The sequence below is a fragment of the Hermetia illucens genome, chromosome 6, assembly GCF_905115235.1.
Source record: "Hermetia illucens chromosome 6, iHerIll2.2.curated.20191125, whole genome shotgun sequence".
In the NCBI taxonomy this organism is placed as follows: domain Eukaryota; kingdom Metazoa; phylum Arthropoda; class Insecta; order Diptera; family Stratiomyidae; genus Hermetia; species Hermetia illucens.
In genome coordinates, this window is record NC_051854.1 from 41,074,838 (window position 1) to 41,094,349 (window position 19,512).

The 19,512-nt window shown below is 43.8% G+C and overlaps 1 protein-coding gene across 1 annotated transcript in view; it reads right to left on the minus strand.

The window, feature by feature from the left end:
• Window positions 1-1,407: 1,407 nt before the first annotated feature.
• The window catches only part of LOC119659230 (IDLSRF-like peptide), a 473,791-nt gene continuing 455,686 nt past the window's right edge, over window positions 1,408-19,512 (minus strand). The window contains exons 4-5 of the mRNA XM_038067205.1: window positions 14,329-14,527; window positions 1,408-3,605 (exon numbers count right to left, since the gene is read on the minus strand). Coding sequence (XP_037923133.1) covers window positions 3,458-3,605; window positions 14,329-14,527 — 347 coding nt within the window. The 3' untranslated portion in view covers window positions 1,408-3,457. The remainder of the gene's footprint in view (window positions 3,606-14,328; window positions 14,528-19,512) is intronic.

A 19,512-nucleotide genomic window follows, 5' to 3' on the forward strand; every position in this document is an offset into this window, starting at 1 on the left:
AGTGGGCATGGAGGTCTTCAGTTTTACCGGCACAATATTGGGAAGGCGCGATCCCCTGATTGTGTGTTCTGCCGTGAAGTGTCGGATGGCGGTGAACAGACCTTTTTCTCTTGTAAAAGGTCATCAGCTTTAGGTAGATACAGGGGAGCTCCCTCCAGACAACATTTTCAGAGAGATCCTGAGGAGCGCTGAGGGATTGAACCGTGTTGCGCATTATGTTCTGTTTCTTCTCATTGTAAAGAAGATAGAGCTACCCGGTGGAGGAGCTAAATGGCAGGGGGTTCCTAGAACTGACATTCCCTTCTTCCTCTCCTCTTCCGATGGGAATTACTTGATTTGAGAGCTTCCCAAGGCGGGTGAGTTCGGGGCTAACTTGAAGTAATGTGACAAACAGTTCCAGGCTAGCTCTGTGACGATGGGGCTATTGGGGGGACTGCATCATATATTGGTCCCTTAAAGTGGGATTACCGTGGACCTTCCAGCTATATCAGGATAAGGATCCTAAACAAACCGCGTTAGATACTCGATTATGGCTGCTCTATAATTGCGGCTCGGATATCCTACCCTTTCCACAGTCGCCAGACTTGAACCCTGCAGAGAACCGTTGTGATTTTTTGGACAACAAACTGCGTGAAAGACAGTTGACAGTGGACAGAGCGTTTACTGGTGGAATGGAGCAAAATCCTAGTGGTTTGGTTTCTTCGATGTCGTGTTGATTGAGAAGTGTATTACGAGCGAATTACTGGTGTGCCTTTTTTGTCCTCTTGGAAAAATGTGAGTCTTTATGTTTCAGTGATCGATTATTACTTTAGCGCACCTATTTTCACTTTTTGTGTTCTTTGTGCCGTGACTGTGATACGTTTTCGTTTTTCCATTTTTTATTTGGATATAGGTATGTACTCTGGAGATTTTTATTTATGTTATTTCGGAGAAATAATTACAAATAAAGTTTTATTTCTCTCTGTTTGGTGCGTTAATTTCTTCTGTAATGTCGTGACCGATTATAACTGAGGTTGACCTTATGTTATAATCCGGTTACACAGAATTTTGTTTTCTATTTTAAAATGCAGAAGTTCCGAAGTCCTAAGTCACCATTTTGCTAACATTAAACTCCAACAGGGGTTACATATCTAAAAGTGGTTTAGTTACCATTCTCCCACTCTAATTACTATTGGTATTTCTGTTGAGAGTGAGATCAAAAACTCATATATCGAAGTAAAATTATAAGTAACATAACTTCCCTTATTTCAAAGCAAATTGCTTTCTCAGTCTTTGCAATCGTTCAATAATAATAATAAAAAAAAGAAAATATTATAATCGGAAAATGCATAAAATATTAACAATTAGAATAAATATAATTTATGGAATTTTTATCATTATTTGTCCTAACGCAGGAAAGCATTTTTTGTGAATGGTATTTTCTCTTTTCTAATAATCTAGTGTAAGGTACATAACTCCATTAGCTTCATAATTTCTCCTTTTTTCTATGACTATTTTCTTATCTTTTTGCCATTTTCAAATTTTTTTTTTTAATAATTTTGTCTTTGATGTTGTATATAAGATTATAATATGAACAAGTGTTACAGTGAGTTGGTGTTGAAAACCATAAACTTGATAAACATTTTTCAGGGATTTCAATATTTTATCCACTCGTTAAATTAGTCTCTAAAAGTATGATATGTAATTAATTTGGGTTTACTCACTTGATTCCATATTCACAGTTCTCTTTGTTTCTAATCAAAATTCAGTGGATATGCTTGTGAAACGGTTGATATGTATATATATGTGTTTGTTAAATACCAAATTTCAAATAGTTTGCATTAGTTTTATAAATCTATTATCATGAATTTCATATACTACTATCGTATATTAATGACTGGACTCAATAGTTTTAGGCATTTGGATCATTTGCTTCCATAATTCACTTGTTCAATTTCTCGTTAGTCCTTTCTAATACTAACATCACTTACAGAGAATAGTTATGAGTGTAATTGATATGTTTGTTGATATTTAAATTTACATTAGATTTAGACTTTTAAAAATATATTCATGTTACTTGTGTATGGAGAGTAAATAAAAATATATATTTATATATATATATTTATGCTTCACGATTGTGCTATTTTCAAGTTTGTAAGATAGTTGATTACACACAGATATTTGTTCAGGTATTTAGTTATAAGTTCATGTTTTTTTCTTTAGATTGATATTAATTGTTAGTTTTGGGCTGCGGCACTCCATATAATAATTTACTTTGTTCAACTTCCTCTTTCTGTGTTAAGGGTAGGACATAAGAAACACATATCACATGACATGCAGAATTTCAAGATTCATTTAGCAATAATGTGAAATTGGATCAACTACGACAACTACCTTCAATTATTGCTGGGGAACATTGTCACTGTCTAAACGGCTAGGCAAAGGACCGGTTCTTTTTACTAGCTGAGCTACTTTGGAAATATCTATAAACATCCTTTTTTGGTGGATCCAAGTATCTTTTTTATCTGAATATTGATTGCAGGAAAACATTTAATTTATAGAGAATTAACAATGAAAAATTTATAAATAAATTTATAGCAATTGCAATGAATGAAAAAAATTAATAATAATATAAGAGTAGTTCAAATTGTTGACCAAATATGAAATTTATTGTAATATTAATAAATATTTAAAAGGATTTTCTAAAATTTAATCCTAAAATATAAACTTTTCGTTGAAAAAAGTTCAAAACTGTTACATTAACAATTTTTCGTATTATTATCATTTTAAAAATATATTTTCATTGTTCAATTCGATCCTGCTTCCATTAAGAAATATATGCGTTAATTATCATTGAAAAAATAACGGAAAGTGACCTTAGAATATTTTCAAAATTGCTTCCAGATATTTATTTTTTACTTTTGAATTCGAAATGGTTGAAATTAAATGAATAATAAGATCACCTAACAAAATGCAATTCCAGAAAAACAAAACTAATGTTGATTTAACTATACCATATTGTATTGGGGTTAAGCAGAGTAATATACGTATATTTGCCAGCCTCTAATACACGTAGATTGTGTTTTCTACTATTTTTTTTTATTTACTATTTGTTCTTAAGGGTATTTCGCAATATAGAGATGACTCCTACAGTGTCAGCTTTTCCTCTAATAAAAATATCCAATTCTCTATTTTGCGAAATAAATTCTTTTTTTTTTGTGGTTTTTATTTGTATGTTGGAGCAACTTAAACCATGCAAGCAACTTAATTTGTTTTATATTTTTTTTTGTATTTTTCTGAAACATAGTATTTATCATAACAATAGAAATCTATAAATAAATAAAAAAAAAATAATCTACAAATTTGAATAATTGGAAATCTAATAATTATATCTGTCGATATATGAACTTAAATATGAATAAAATTGACTGTTAATTGGAACTGAATAATAATATGGGGAAGCTGGATCTGGTCCTACTCAATCGAGGAATCCTGTGTTGACCAATTTTTCGAGGAAGAATTTCACATCACCCAACTCCGAGTCTTTTATTCCTAGTGATTTCAACATTCCAAGATCTCCATTTTCTACAGCCATGAAAACAGATCGTAAGTGCTCCAAATCGGACCTGTAATGAGATAATAGTATTTGTAGTGATCGAAATTTTCACTCTACAAAAGGCTAGACTGGAATTTAAATAAATGGCTTTAAGGGGGGAAACCACATTAGGAGGTTTTCAGAATCGACTTCTTTTTATTGCATAAATCGTTATCTTAGCTATCCCAGAATACATTAAACGGGTTTCCCCTAGAAAGTTGCTGGCTGGCAATGATCCTTGTTATTTCCGAACTCACACCTCCAAGTTAGTAGCCCGGATAACCACTAGTCAACCTGGTGGTTAACTAACGTAAACGGCGAGAACGGCGACAACTTGGCATGGCATTGATTTATGATTTGGCAAACGATTCGGAGCTGACAGCTATGGCATTCTGTTAACTTAGTACACGAGAGTGACACCCCGTTGAAACGGCTTTCAGGCTAATATTACAGCCTGTGAGGAGTGGCCAGATCTCCCATCAGGCGCGACCCCAGGTGGCGGATAGGGGCATACCTATTGATGTGTAAATATGTGTTCATGCACTTTTCTTTTCTGACTGTGCATGGGCTAGTGTTTGCTCATCTCTGGTGCGTGGACCAAAATGGCTATGGGAAGGACACCCAGAAAATAAAACCAACATGGACGAACTGAGAAGGAGTAAAGTTACGGTGCAGGGGCTCGGAACCCCAGTACCGGCGGCTTTTGGGAGTGATCAAGCGGGCTCCCGGTCGTCGATATCCCTCGACCGCAGTGCTTCGGTGGTGGACAACTTGGCCACCGTTGCATCTAATACTACAAGTGTTTTAGATTTGGAGAAGGAGGTGTTCAAACGAAGCACAACTCTGCCAAGAACACCAATTGCGAAGGCAAAGAATGATGGGCTAAAAGGAGATAGCTGGCCAAAAAAGGCGATTTCGACACCCATCGGATCTGATCAAGAGGTACTCCAGCAGCAGCAAATAGATCCATTCAGGAGAAGGTCATCAATTTTACGATCTACTCCAATATCAAAGCCGGCAAAAGAGAAAGCTCATGGGAGCTCAGCAACTGAAAAAGGTGAAGCAGTCAGTAAAAGGAGTAGTCTGGCCAGGACTCACCGAGAACAGAGCCCTGACCCAGAAGAACTACCTTTTTTGCAGCTTGGAACTAAAATAGTTGAGCTGTCCGAATTCATCAAGGACAAGCACAACGTGCACCAAGCGATTAAGAACATGGTGAGAGCCATCAGGCTGCTTTATAATAGGTCACAGGAAGAAATAAGAAAACCTAAGGAAAAGCCGGACATCCCAGCCTCAACAGTGTCACAGGCGACCCAAGTGACACCCAAGCACAAAGTCGCCGACCTTCGCTTAAGTAAAAGAGTGAGAGACAAGGAGGGGGAAGCTTTTTTGAATCAACAAGCCCCAAAAAGGAAAAAAGGGGTTTTGATCAGTCCAACAAAGGGAACTAAAAGTTCAGAAGGGCCCAAAGTACCAAAAGTAGGAAAGTCGGCTAGCGAACCGAAACTGAAAGAAAATAAGAACGATGGTTGGACTAAGGTCGTGAATAAAAAAAGAAATAAGAAACCAAAGGTGCGAATTCGCCCGGAGGCAATTATAATCTCCAGCAGAGGACATCTAACATATGCGGAGATACTGAAGAAGGTGAAATCTGACCCCGACCTAAAAGACCTAGGCGAAAATGTTAGCTAAATCCGGAGGACCCAGAAAGGTGATCTCATGTTTGAGCTGAAAAAATCCAGCGTGGGTAAAACTGACGACTTTCGTAACCAAGTTTTAAACTCACTTGGGGAGAATGTCGCGGTTCGTTCCCAAAAACATGAGATCTATATTCAGTGCAAGGATCTCGATGAGGTAACATCCAGAGAAGAGATCTGCACTGCCTTGAAGGAACAATTCAAGTTGGAGGATTTCAGGGAAGAATCCATCGTGAGCCTAAGAAAGGCTTATGGCGCTACTCAAACGGCCACAATGCGACTGCCAGTGGAGTCAGCGCAGAAGTTGTTGGCCGTAGGGAAGGTTCGGATTGGATGGGTTGTTTGCCGACTAAGGGAACAGATCTCCTTAAAAAGGTGCTTCAAATGCCTAATGTTTGGACACTTCGCGAAAGCATGCATGATCGGTCCGATCGATGTCGAAGATGTGGGGAAAAAGGACATATTGCCAAGGAGTGCAATAGAGACCCCAAATGCATTTTGTGCGAAGAAAAGGAGGGAAGGGATAACCGGCATATTGTCGGAAGTGGGAAATGCCCAGAATTTAGGAAGGCGTTAACTGCAGTGAAAAAATGATGTTAATACAAATAAACCTTAATCATTGCAGGGTCGCACAAGATTTGCTTGCGCAGACCGCTTACGAATCCGCAATGGAGATTGCTATCATTAGTGAACCGTACAGAAATCTTGACGGTGCTGTATGGGTCACAGATTCGACTGGTGGAGCGGCGATATGGGCGTGCGGTCGTCAAGCCATACAATATAGCATGGGTCAGGCGGCTAGAGGCTTTGTGTGGGCAAAAATAAGCGGTATATTCATATATAGCTGTTACGCCCCACCGAGCCTCACACTGCCCGAGTTTGAAGAACTGTTAGACGATCTTGTTCACGATGCAAAGGGACGGAGTCCAAAGGTGATAGCCGGTGACTTTAATGCGTGGGCTATCGAGTGGGGCAGCAAAGAGACTAACGCAAGGGGGCGGTGCTTATTAGAAGCATTCGCCCAGTTGGATGTGGTTTTGGCCAACGAAGGCGATATAAACACTTATCGGAAAGGGGGAACTGGGTCAATTGTATATCTGACTTTTATCAGCCCTGCGTTAGCACGTGACATGTCCTGGCAAGTTAGTGAGGACTTCACGTACAGCGACCACCAGGCAATCACCTTTGAACTAAGGATGGAGCCACAAGGCAGGAGACCCGCACCCCGGAAGCCGAAATCCAGAGGAACACCAGGATGGTCTGCCAAAGCGATGGATGAGCAGACATTCATGGAGGTGTGGCTAGACTTGCCTAGCAAAGCAGGCACCTCCACGGATAGAGCTCTCCATGTCACACAGAGCATCTCTAAAGCATGTGACGCGCCGATGCCTAGGAGATGTTCATTCCCCACTAGAAGACCCAATTATTGGTGGAATAGCGAACTTGCCAATCTTCGATCGATTTGCCACAGAGCCAGACGAACGGCTCAGAGGGCAATAGGTAGGATCGATCAGGGGCAAAAGGAGCATGCCTATAGGGAAGCTCGCAAGAACCTCAAGCTCGCCATCCAGCGGAGTAAGAGGGAATGTTTTAAGGGGCTCTGTTCGGAAGCGGACATAAATCCGTGGGGTAGCGCCTATAAAATCGTGACAGGACGATTCAGAGGCCGATCGTCTCCGCAGATCACGTGCCCTATGCTCTTGTTGAAAATAATCCAGGGGTTATTTCCCCAGCAAGAGGGGGTGCTGACACCTTCCAGCGCCCCCTGAATGTGACGCCGATTCCACCAGTCAGCAGGGACGAGCTGCTAGAGATCTGCAGTCGAATAGGCGACAGTAAAGCCCCGGGTCTTGACGGCATACCGAATAAGGCTCTCAAACTTGCCGTCAAAAGTAGACCGGATATGTTCGCAGAGGTGTTTGAAACGTGCATGTTGGAGGGTATTTTTCCTGCACCATGGAAGCGGCAGAAGCTGGTACTGTTGCCTAAGGCTGGCAAACCTCCAGGTGAACCGTCCTCCTATAGACCCATATGTCTTCTAGACACTATGGGGAAAATGTTGGAGCGGGCCATTTATAATAGATTGCTTCCAGTCGTCGAGAGCCAAGGGGGCCTTTCAGATAGGCAGTATGGGTTCCGGAAAGCCAGATCAACCATCGATGCCATTAAAATGGTTACTGGCTTGGCCGAAAATGCAATTCACGGAAGGGGTTGTACCAGCAAATATTGCGTGGTGGTGACCCTAGATGTGAGGAATGCATTTAACTCGGCCAATTGGAACCTTATACGAAAGTCTCTGGTGACGATTGGTGTTCCCACCTACCTCACCGCTATTATCGATAGCTACTTGAAAGAGCGGACACTCTGGTATGATACCGATGACGGATCCAAAGAGTACGTTGTCTCCGCGGGTGTCCCCCAGGGCTCTGTACTGGGCCCATTACTGTGGAACATCATGTATAATGATGTGCTCAACATTCCGGTTCCGGAGGAGGCTACGGTGGTGGGTTACGCCGATGATATAGCACTGGTTGTGGTTGCAAAGCATCTCGAGGATGCTCAGTTGTACTCAAGCGAAGCAATCAGTGTTATTAAGGCTTGGTTAGAGAGTGCTGGACTGGCACTCGCGGAGGAAAAGACGGAAGCGGTCCTCATCACTAAGCGCCGCAAAAGAAATTACGCCTGCATTAGAATCGGGAATCGTATCATCACTTCCAAGCCGGCCATCAAATACTTGGGGGTGATGATACATAGACGGAGGACTTAATTTTAAGCAGCACATAGAGCATTCTCAAAACGAACATAGAGCATACTTGTAAACGAGCATCCACCACGAGTATTTCTCTGGCAAGGATGATGCCGAACGTAGGAGGCCCGCGGCATACTTGCAGGCTGCTCATAGCCAGGGTGGTGAACTCTATCATGCTGTATGCAGTCCCAGTTTGGGGAAAAGCACTGCAGGTTTTAGGCAATACACATAAACTGAGTGCGGTCTACAGAAGAGCATCCCTAAGGGTGTGTTCTACCTTCAGGACCGTCTCAGACGATGCAGCGTTCGTCATCTCGGGAATGATGCCGATTGACATCCTGGCAACCGAAATGATGAACATTTATAACACCAGGTCCATTTCTCCCTTATCTCAGGTGAAAAAAGCCGAAAGGAAGAGATCCATAAGCAGGTGGCAACAGCGATGGGACCAGTCAGAAAAGGGTCGTTGGACTTACAGGTTGATCCCTTCTATCGGGGAGTGGCTGGAGAGAAAGCATGGGGAGATCAATTATAATCTCACCCAGTTTCTCACCGGCCATGGAGGATACCGTCAATACCTGTACAGGTTTAAATTGGACACCTCGCCTAATTGTCCAAACTGCGGGGTCCCAGAGGACCCGGCGCACGTTTTCTTCCAGTGTCCTAGGTTCGTGGAAGAAAGGAGGAACCTGGAGGAAACTCTAGGTGAAGTGCTATCACCGGAAAATTTAGTCCGAAGAATGGTAGCCTGTCAGGAAGACTGGGATGCGATCAATTCCATGATCGCTGTAATCCAGGAAAAACTGCGAAAAACAGAAGAAGTGAGGAAGACGCGGTTACGAACCCCGCGGGTAGACGGAAGGAGATCCAGGTAAAGAAAGCTAACTCCGCCCCGTGATGTAATACCTAAAGGTGGTCCCACGGGGTAGGAGGGGAGTCGGGAGTGGTTTTAGTGGGTACAAATCCCACACTCTGGCGTGCCCAGTGCCCAGGCCAGAGTCTTTTGAAGATATCCACCTCCTCAAAAAAAAAAAAGCTAATATTACAGCTGCCTCCGTCCTGATTATAATCTTGGCGGAGCTACAAGTACGCTCAAAGCTATTACACTGTTAACTTGGCAGTGCAGGCTCAGTTTAGATGAACTCTTGACTATTGCCTGATCCCGGCTCAGAACTCCCATAAGGATGTGTCTCAACCCATGAGTGACCTTCCTGCTTGCATAGACAATCACGTGACACATTTAAGGCGACTGCACTTTTTACCGGAGACAGCGGCTTGCAGCTGGGATTCAAATTAAAATGACAACAACAAAAATAGCAACAATAAACACGACTACACAACCAGCAATAGGCAATAGGCCATAGACAAAATTTTTAGAAGAAGCAGCAAAACACCACGCACACCGTTTCTAGCAGCTGAAATGGGAGGAGCCATTATAAATCCCTTTGCGAGAAGCGCCAAGTTACGATGGTCACCTAGAAAGACCCACTGTTCCAACGGTGAAGGCGACTGAGAGTGAAAAAGGGAGTGACACGGTAGAGGCTACGAGCCTTGGCTACCAAAAAGGAGAGACGCCATCGAATTCGAGTTCGGAAAAGGGACCACGAAAAATGATTGAAAACTTCGATTTGTATGCCATTTCTTTGTTGGGAAGAAAGGGAGACGAACTCTCCAATCAGGCGGAAAAGTAAGTCATCTCGAGTAGAAGAAGGAAAGCTACTAAAGAAGTGCGGGGTGGTCCTACGGAAAATGAAGGTGTTTCCATCGTCCAGCGAAACATCTCCATGGATGTCAAAAATGGCATAATGGATATGAAAGAACTGCTGGACCTTATTTCACACCAGCGAAACTCCTGGATGACAGCTGAAGAGGAGCTAAGGAAACAGTATATCGCTAACGCAGCCTTTAGTTTCACAAAACGCAGTGCTTTAAACTCGCTAGAGAGCGAACAAAAAATGGCAAAGGGAGGCGAGGGGAAAACAGAGGGGATCTGCCGAAGAGGACGTAACAAGAAGAATTTTGCGAGGTGGTAACCAAGTGGACCAAGCACTGTGGAAAACAGGAGAAAATTCAGTGGTAATAACCTAAGTCAAATAGCCATAGCAACGGCTCCACTGTAGCAAAGTCGAAGTCGACAAAGACAAAGGCAACATCAGCGCCAAAGAATAAGAGAATGGGAAAACCATGGTCAGAGGTCATTCTCATTAAGCTGAACGAGGTAATGGTTTCCACTCGAGAACCCATGTGCACCTTTGAAATGAGGGATCTGGATTGTCTCAATAATAAGAAAGAGGTGCAGGCAATAAAAAGGGATTACCCAGATGTGGGCAACCTTAAGGTGGGAGTTATGTCTGTCAACCCTAGAGGACAAAAACTGGCCATTGCCACTGTCCCTGAGAAGATAGCGAGCCAACTTCTCCATCGCGGGAAAATAAAAGTCGGGTGGATTATTTGCAGAATAAGACGAAGGGCAGTTCTGTCTGCAGACAGAAAATGTGGGTCATGCTGCCGGTTCTGGGCGTTGCCAGGTTTTCAAAGAAGAGTTACAGACAGCGAAAACTAAAGCACCATGGTTAAGATTGGTGGGGGAGATAGTGCATGAAAAAATAGTTGACTTGTTGCTTCTCGGCGAGCAGTATTGAGATAGGAATTCACCATCGTGGTGTGCAGATATATCTGGCACCGCTGCCATTTAGGTGAGAGACACAGTTAACTTGCGAGTATGGGGTCACCGTCGATGGGACGGCTTCGTTTGGGTTCGTTGTGCGTAGATGACGTTTTTCAGCATTTGCCTCACATCGAACGGATCTATACAACCTTTTCGGAATAGGTTCGCCGCTTTGGAGGACAACGGAAGGGAGAATTCTATTGAGAGGTGACTTTAACGCCAGAGCCCTCGAATGGGGCATGCCTCAATCAGATTTTCGAGGCACGCAGATTTTAGAGCTTATCGCCAGGACAGGACTCATTGTCCTAAATAAATACCGGTAGCATTCCGACATTTCGATGACCTGGTTGCGAGGACACTATCCCTGACGTAACTTTCGCTACGGATTCCTTAGTGTCAGCGGTTCAGTACATTTCCTTCGAAGTGACAAACCGCACTTCCCAATGTTGTACTGTCCGGCAAACACCTACCAAAAAACTCGGTGTTCATCGGTGTCCCTGTTCTAAGGAAGCAGCGAAGATGGAAGAAATTGTGCAGGCCTTTTTTCGAACTGACGCTGTCGATGAAATCGTGAGTGCTGAGGAAGGAGGCTGTCTTCTCCATGAAGGACAAAAAAGCACCGGAACCGGTATTCCCAGCGAAGTGTGAAAATTCGTATGTAGATACAAGCCGGAATTTCTGCTCGGCGCATTCAATACATATTTGACAGCGGGTGCTTTTTCATCCCGTTGGAAAGCTGCGAGACTTGTGCTGATAAGCAAGGGCAAAGGTCCGCAAACAAGGGCAGTATGTTAGCACTACTTACCGCATGCACTGGGAATGATGATGCGGCGAGTGAACAGATGGATCGCTAAGTATAGATTCTCCCTAGCTCTGAGAAAACTGAAGTTGTGCTGACCAAGGAGAGGGTTCCTACAGTCCTCCCTATTCAGGTTGATGAAATCATGGTCTTGTCGAAGCAGGCGGTGAAATACCTGGGCATCATGATAGACACGAAGATGAGCTTCTTCGAGCAGATTCGCAACACCGCAAACAAGGCTGCGGCTAGAATGTTTGCGACTTTCCGGCTGATATCCAACGTCGGAGGTCCCTTATCCAGCAGGCGTCGCTTGCTAATGAGCGCGGTTTAGTCTGTCCTCCTTCACGGTTTCAAAATATGGGCTGACCCCCTCCTTAATCAAATACAGCGCAAGTACTCAGACGAGAGGCTCTGCGAGTTGTGTCCCGCAACCAGCTGTAATGGTAATAGCGGGAATTATTCCGGTCGCTCTCCATGCTGCCGAACGGAGGCTTATATACCTCAGGAAGGGCTAGGGAAATAACGAAGCTGTCGCTTGGGAATAGAGACCCCGTACTCTCTGCGCATGGCAGTGATCTTGGGAAACAGAATCGAGAGGTGGATGGACCACGCATTTTATCAAAGACACGTGGCTGTGGTTCAATCGAGAGCACGATGATGTTGACTATTACATAACCCTACACACAATCGAGAAATCATGGTCGACTGTATTTATTGCAAGGATGTGATGGATGATGCTAGCCATATCTTTTTCTTCTATAGAAGGTGGGAGCGTCATTACCATCACCGTTTAAAGGAAGGGTGTCTTGGTTCCCCGGACATCATAATTGAGACCATGCTGCAGAGCAAAGACACGTGGAGCCGAGTCCTGAGTCAGAAGTCTGACACTTTATGCGTTTCACTTCCCTACTCCTCCATAATCCGGCAGTTGGAGAACTCTAGTTGTGACCTTCATTGGAATAATATCGCCAGAGTGATTTTCACCCACTGAAACCGCCCTCGACTCCCCTCTGCCCCGTGGAACCACCATAAGGTATTACATCACCGAGCGGAGTTAGCTCACATTACTTATTTCGACGTTTTTCTTATCATCGGTGTCATATCAGAGCGTCCGTTCTCGCAGGTAGCTATCGACGAAAGCTGCGAGATAGGTGGGAACACCAATCGTGGCCAGGCACTTTCGTATGAGGTTCCAATAGGCCGAATTAGGGTCACCACCAACCAGAATTTGCTGGTACTGCCCCTTCCGTGAATTCATTTTCGGCCAAGTAAGTAGACTATCTGTCTGTCTTTTTTTTGAGGAGGTGAAAATCCTCAAAGACACTGATCTGGACACACCAACGTGTGGAATTTTTATCCACTAAAACCACCCTGAACTTTCCCCTGCCCCGCGGAACCACCATAAGGTATTACATTATGGAGCGGAGTGAGCTTACTCTAGCTTGATCACCTTCCTTCTATACGCTACGTATGTGCCCGCGATTTTCTCCTCTCCTCTGCCTTTCGCAGTTTGTTCTGGATAGATGCCACCATAGAGTTGACCGCATCCCAATCCCCATGACGTGCTACTATTTTCGGCACCAGATTTTCTGGTACCAGCTTCTCTCCTAGAGTCTCCTCTAGATTCCTCCTTTCTTCCCCAAAATTCGGACAGTGGTTGTGGGTTCTCTGGGACTTCATCGTAGTTTGGACAATCGGGTGAGGTCTCTAGTTTAAACCTGTGCAGGTATTGGCGATATCCTCCATGCCAAGTGAGAAACTGCGTGAGATTATAATTAATCACACCGTGTCATCTCTCCAAACACTCCTTGATGGCAGGAATGAGCTCAACATTTTTTGCCCCAAGCTGAGTATAAGGCAATTTCTCCGGATCGGGAATCTGCTCTCTAAGAGCCCCGACAGGGTTATTTCTTTTATAAGTTCCTTCACGTTTGGCGTTTATTGAGCTTGTCTGTATGTTACCCGTTACCGTCTTTGATATTGATGGAGATCTCATAGTTGACGAGCTTTTTCTTCTTTTTTTTTGGTCCTGGAAACCTCCTGTTGTCGCGCATCTTGAACATATGCGGTGGATGTTATCACGGTTTTTGTCGTCCAATGATCTGCCTTCAGTTCATCTTTGTTTGGTCTTGTTACAAGTGTTCTCGGTAAGGTGGCACTTCACTTGAACACCTCCTTCTCCAGATCCAAATCACTTGTAGTATTCTATGCCACGGTGGCCAAGTTGTCCACCACCCAGGCACTGCGTTCGAGGGATATCGACAACCGAGAACTCGCTTGCTCACTCTCAAAAGCCACCGGTACTGGGGTCGAGTGGCACACGGTCAAACAACCTCTCTAAATCCAGAAATCCAACGTAAAGAGGGCGATGCTTCTCACGGTGTCTCTCCATGAGTAACCGCACAGCGAGTAATTTCGCAGTTCTTGACAAACCTAGTCTGATTCACGGTTATTTGAACGACGTCGCAAATACGGTTGTCAAGAATGCGTTTTAAATTCTTCATGGTATGGGAAGGTAACTGGATCAGACGGAAATTTGAATATTCTGCTGGACTACCTTTGTTTTTCCACATTGGAACTGTGTACCCTCCTCAATAACCCGATTGAAGAAGTCACTGAGCCACAATATTGGGTCCCAGCTCTTCGATTTCCAGAGTTCATATGCGATGTTGTCGGGTCCTGTTGCTTTCCCCGACTTCATTATATTGTGCATGATCAGCTTTGGTAGCTCTAGAACAGCCCACAGTTTTGCAAACCGACTGACGTCTGTAGTCAATAGTCATAATTAGTTTGCGAACACAAAAAGGGATTCCATTGTTTTATTCATACAAATTCACTTACCTCATAAGATGCAGTGCAGCTCCAAAATCTTCAATAGTCTGTGATTCACTTAATGCAATTGCCACTTTTTCTACGCCCCCTAAAGGCTGAAGAGCATCACGTGCTTTGCTTCCAAATAATTTTTCTAAATAATTAGGGCCATGTGATGCTATCAAGCTCTGTAGAAAAGATGCTGTTTCTTCAACGGGTGGTCGTTTTGCTGTGAAAAAAATAAGGAAAGAAAAATTTATAAATTGTCTCTCGAATCATGTGAATCAATTGCATATGGGATTAGGATAGATTTCAGTTTGAATTATTCACAACAAAAACACGGGAAATCGGAAACTGGACGCTTCAGGTATGAAATGTTTTGTGTATTTCTCATATAAAAAATATTTGAGTGGATATTCGTTCCATATGTACCTAGCACGCATATGTCATATTATGTCAGAATATTCACTTCAGCGTGACACTGACAGTCAGTCTTAGAATTGGCATTTAGCGGCAACTTCAGCTTACTACAACTTGGCTAATAATAGTGCGATTTCTACTAAACTTCATCATGATGAATGGACCATGCTTTGCATCATAGCATTACTGTAAAATTTCATGTTTCTAGGATGAACTTGAAGGGGTTTTACAGTCAATTACAAAAAATTATAGTAATATACTATTACCAACTTTATTTGTACAGATATCGGCATGGAGGGCATTTCTGGGCCTAGGCACGCATAGTGACAGCTTCGTGATTTTTTTTTCCTGATTTTTCGGTTGGGTTGGGGTTGTGTTTTGAAAATGGTTCTTTGAAAGAAATTATCACATTCCAGCCACCGCCCCTCCCGTTTTGTATTAAATATCAGAAGTGAGGGCAGTGTTGAAATGTCGAAATCTTTCATTTGGAACCCCACACGACTATGTCTGGTGAAAAAGTTTTTACACTTCCCTTTTGCATCTATGAAGACCCCCCTTAAGTTTGACATAGAAGGATATAACTCACTGTATGCGTGGGTGTTCACAGTTTCCACGTTCTAAAGCTTTCTAAAAACGTGCGTGTGTAAACTGATTTTAATAAGGTTATGTTTTACACACATTTGTAAATAGACCGTGCATACATACATACTAAAGTGATTAAGATAAGTTTAATGAGGTGATTAGATATAATACAGAAAGATATCCTCCTTCCAGTTGCATCTTCCGTAAAATCAAATCAAAATTAATGAGAACAGCGAAAGAGATAAAAGTGTATAGATAGGGTTGCACCATCATGTCAGATCCTACCTGGTCTCCCCTTGTGATAGGTCCATACAATAAGCCTTGTAAGGACGTAAGCAAGCTAATCCTAGTCTGACAAATTCATGTCTGCACGCTTCACATTGGCATACTCCTCGTTAAGATGGTGTCGGTCACTAAAGGTAGTGAGAGTCGTAATGCGGTGAAAGTTCGGCTCGGTTTCAAAAGGGACCATAATTTGATGGTTTTCAACCTTATCATATTCGATGAAATTTCTCTTCTCGAGGTTGAAATGACTAGTCACCGTTACATGCGAACACGTCTCGGTTATACATCGTTCGTTTACCGCAATCCCAGAAGGTTTTGCAGAATCGTATATTTCGAGAATTCTAGTATCTTCCCAGGGAGTGGAAGAAAAAGATGATTTTCATAATTCCGAAAAAGGGCTAGTTAAAATCATCTCGAAATGCATCAAAGGAAGAAAATTTGATCGATAGAGAGCTAGTTTTCGCACTGGATTTTCCTGAAGCGACCTTAACACCTTGCGGATCGCTGTGGAGCAACGCACTAAGTTTAGATCATCGCTTCACTTGTTCTTCGCCGATTTTGAGAGTCCACGATAGCGTGAATAGGGAGAATATCTAGAGTATTCTACAAAAGAGGGAGATTCCTAAGAAACTATAAGCTTTCTCACCGAAGATGGGGGCAAGCAAAATCCGACTGAAAACACTCAGAACCATAGAGAGTGACAGGAGGAGATTTGAGATGTTCGTTGATACGTCGATCACAAAGAACACCAGTTGTGGAACGCCACTCCATCCAGATTGCGTTAATGCCTGAAGCAACTAAATGACGCAGTTCTCCATGAAATTGCTTCACGCATTAATCCAAAATCCGGCCGCTTTGTTTTGGGACCTTTCACATTTTGATAGTACAAGCATAGGGAAAACGGCATTAACTGTGACGATGATTGCGGTGATTCTTTCGAAAATTTACAGGGTGAGTTTGAAAATCCTTGATCCCTATGACTCGGCCAGGATTGTTGTCCCTCGGTAACTTAGTTCTAACAACCGGTGTCGGCAAGAATCGTAGTATACCTTTAACATAGCTTAGGATGTCATCCGAGGAGGTGTCGAAGGCAAGCCTCGAGACAAACAATTAGTTGGTACGTATAACGATGCGTGGTCAAAGGGTAGTATAGGTCCCAGGGCGAAACGTGGATTGGTACCCACGATGGAGCATAAAACCTGGGAAATGCCTGCTGAACCAACACCAACAGCTCTACTACCAAACCCTATCTCCACCTCCACGTGGTGACCGCTGGGAGCTCTTTCTTGACGAAAAGCTGCAGACGGAGAAGGATGAAGGCGAGTCTCCCGCGCCTAAAAACGGGACAAATTGTACCAACTGGTCCTCCAGGTTGGGGGTTGGGTAGGGCTAACAACCCTACACGGAAAACAACTTGCTACGAAGCTACAACAGGAGCCTCGGACAGGACGGATTTTAAAACGACGGACCCGGCAACGACAACGGAACAACGATTTGCGCATTTTCTCATGGAACGTGTGCTCCCTGTACAGAGATGAAGCTGACGAGCAGCTAGCCGATACCCTGCCCCAATATAGGGCTCATATAAGAGCGTTGTAAGAGATGCGATGGACAGGGACCGGTTTCCTGGAGAAGAGCCACTACACCATATATTATAGCGGTCATCCAGTAAACCATGTGCTCGGAGTAGAAGGTTTCTTAGTCAGCCAAAAAATGAAACCTGCTTTTATCGGCTTTGAAAACATAAGCGAACGGGTATGCACTCTGCGCTTGCGAGGCAAGTTTAGAAATATAAGCCTCATAAACGTTCACGCCCCTACAGAGGAGACTGCAGAGTCGGAGAAGGATACCTTCTACGAGGCAGTAGAACGAACCCTCGAAGCCTGTCCCAGATATGATATCAAAATCATACTTGGGGATTTTAACAGCCAAGTAGGGAAGGAGCCAGTATTCAGGCGTTACGTTGGCTCCCATAGCTTGCACGAAAAAACAAATGATAACGGACTGCGGACTATTCAGTCAGTAGTGTCACACGAAATGGTTGTTGGAAGTACCTGGTTTGCGCGGAAAGCGGTCCACAAACATACGTGGGCCTCTCCAGACGGGACCACTTTCAACCAAATTGACCACGTGTTGATCGAACGCCGCCACCTCTCAGCCTTGATGAATGTTAGAACATATAGGGGGGCCAATATAGACTCGGATCACTATCTCGTTGGCATGGTGCTCCGAGCTCGAATAACAATACCACCTAGAATCCCCTCTGACAATCAGGTGAGAGTGAACACTGAAGCCATCCACAACACAACCCTCCGCGACACCTATAAGAGGGAAGTGGATGCCGCAATAACCGCAGTCAACAGAGGACCTGGAGATGAAGCATCAACAAATGATCTTCACAATCACCTGAAGAACGTTATCATGGATACGGCCACAAACATACTTGGCCCCAGCCGCAAAACCAACAAGTCTGTGAACTAGAAAAGTACAGGGGGCAGCCGCACCAAGCGCGCAAGTTTTACCAGCAAGTCAGCAGGATGAAGCCTTATACACTTCGATGCTCATCCTGCCGAGACAAAGAGGGAAATCTAATTTCCGACAGAATGGGCATATTAGAGCGATGGGTTGAGTACTTTGATGAGCCAACTGAAGACGACGGACAAATACTGCCACCACCAAGTTTAGGAGAAGCAGTCCGTGCAATTCATCGGCTATAAAATCATAAGTCGCCAGGAGCCGATGGAATTACAGCCGAATTGGTTAAATATGGAGGCGACCAGTTGCACCAAGTGGTTCATCAACTTGTGCTCAAGGTATGGGACAGCGAATCAATGCCTGACGATTGGCAACGAGGCATTATCTGTCTCATACATAAAAAGGGAGATATCACACAGTGCAGCAATTATAGAGGTATCACGTTGCTTAGTACCATCTATAAGATATTCTCCACTATCTTACTAGGCCGGATAGCCCCATACGCCCAGAACATCATTGGCCCACACCAAAGAGGCTTCACTCCAGGCAAATCAGCAACAGATTAGATTTTCTCTCAGCGGCAAGCGATGGAAAAACTGTTGGAATATGGACAACAGTTGCACCATCTGTTCATCGACTTTAAAGCCGCCTATGATAGCATAGCCAGGGTAAAACTGTACACGGCTATGAGAGAATTCGGTATCCCGACGAAATTAATAAGACTGACTAGGCTGACCCTGACCAATGTGCGAGGCCAGATAAAAGCAGCAGGATCACTCTCAAGACCATTCGACATCAACAACGGTCTACGAGAAGGGGATGCGCTATCATGCGTCCTCTTTAACCTGGCCCTCGAGAAAGTGATCCGTGATGCCGAGGTAAATGCAAGAGGTACGATCCTCTTCAAGTCCACCCAACTACTGGCCTATACTGACGATATCGACATCATGGGAAGAACGACCCGAGATGTACAAACTGCCTTCATCCAGGCAAGACAAAATATATGGTGGCAACGTCAGCACCGAAGACGAATCAACCAACAACATCAAACCGCACTGGTCAAACACAAACACGAAGAAGAATAAGGATAGGAGAATACAACTTTGAGACCGTTGACAATTTCTCCTATCTAGGGTCAAAAATCACAACCGATAACACCTACGATGATGAAATCCGCGCACGGTTGTTGTCAGCCAACAGAGCCTATTTCAGCTTACAAAGACTGTTCCGCTCGAAACGTCTCACCATAGAGTCAAAGTTCTTACTGTACAAGACTATGATCTTGCCAGCCCTCATGTATTCCTCGGAAACTTGGGTTCTTAGCAAGAAAAATTGCGAACTCTTGGCCGCGTTCGAGAGAAGAATCCTCCGAAGAATTTTTGGGCCCCTACATGAGGATGGACGATTCCGTAGCCTACACAATGACGAAATCTATGAGCGATACCATGACCG